Here is a 1055-nt window from a genome sequence, read left to right as displayed (position 1 = left end):
TACACTTAGCAGCTGCCTCTGGTCATAAGGATACCGCTGAAGCTTTACTGTTCTCAGTCACTGGTAGTTCTACTCATCATGATCTCCTTACAGCTACTGATAATGAAGGATCCACTGTATTACATACAGCTTGCAGTAATGGCCATATTGATGTGTTTCATTATTTATCCAGTATTTATCCTCAAGGTATTAATGTAATGGATAATAGAGGACGTGGTTTACTTCATGCAGCATGTGAGGGAGGAGATAATGGAATAGTAAGAACACTAATTGAGACACATGGAATGGATCCTTTAGCAGAAGATAAAGATGGCATCACCTGCTTACACTTACTAGCAGAGAGAAAGAGAGTTTATATATACCAGTATTTGGAACCAAACATTGTCTCTAATCCAATACCTAAAGACAAGTCTGGTCGTACTCCTCTTCATTATGCTTCTCGTTCTGATAATATTGGTATGGTACATTATCTCATAGAGACCTTCCCCTGTACTCCTGATGATCCTGATAATAATGGATACACTTCAGTTCATGGAGCATGTGAAGCTGGTAGTATGGAGTTAGTACAATACTTTCTAACTGATCTCAAATGTAATGCACTAGCTGAAACTGATGATCATAAAACCATGCTTTATTTCGCTAGTATGAGTTCTAATTTAGAGCTTGTTCGGTTTTTAGTTGACGTATTCAGTTTAAAACCTCGTCCACATGATATTGAAATAGCTCAATCAGTTGATCCTGATTCATCAGTAGTTAAATATCTTCAAAAGGTTAATACTGGTATGATATTTGATATGATGGAGGAAGAAAAGAGAATGAAGGAAACTCATCAAGAGAAACATGAACAACAACAACAGACTGACCCACAATCACAAGATATCACATCTTAAACACCATCTTATATCACCAATACACCTATCACCATCACCACATAATTATTACCATTGCACATATAACCATTACATACCAATCATAACATTGTAGACATCATCTTATATCACCATATTACCAATACAGCATCTTACTACAGCACCATATGTAACCTATCACCATTA

The 1055-nt window shown here is 36.3% G+C and overlaps 1 protein-coding gene across 1 annotated transcript; it reads left to right on the top strand.

Annotated features, from left to right (window-relative positions):
- The first annotated feature begins 197 nt into the window (after window positions 1–197).
- On the top strand, window positions 198–890 carry LOC105316378 (ankyrin repeat domain-containing protein 16-like). The gene has a single exon (XM_011411215.1). The coding sequence runs from the start codon at window positions 198–200 to the stop codon at window positions 888–890; it is 693 nt and encodes a 230-aa protein (XP_011409517.1).
- The last annotated feature ends 165 nt before the right edge of the window (window positions 891–1055 follow it).

The sequence above is a fragment of the Amphimedon queenslandica genome, unplaced genomic scaffold (genome assembly GCF_000090795.2).
Source record: "Amphimedon queenslandica unplaced genomic scaffold, v1.1 AMPQUscaffold_793_Cont27191, whole genome shotgun sequence".
NCBI classification, from domain to species: domain Eukaryota; kingdom Metazoa; phylum Porifera; class Demospongiae; order Haplosclerida; family Niphatidae; genus Amphimedon; species Amphimedon queenslandica.
Note: the sequence above shows the minus strand (reverse complement) of the source record. Positions and strands in the feature narration are given on the sequence as shown.

What these genes read in the sequence shown, in the direction of transcription:
- LOC105316378 (XM_011411215.1), top strand. Translation starts at nt 198, where the DNA reads ATGGATAATAGAGGACGTGGTTTACTTCATGCAGCATGTGAGGGAGGA.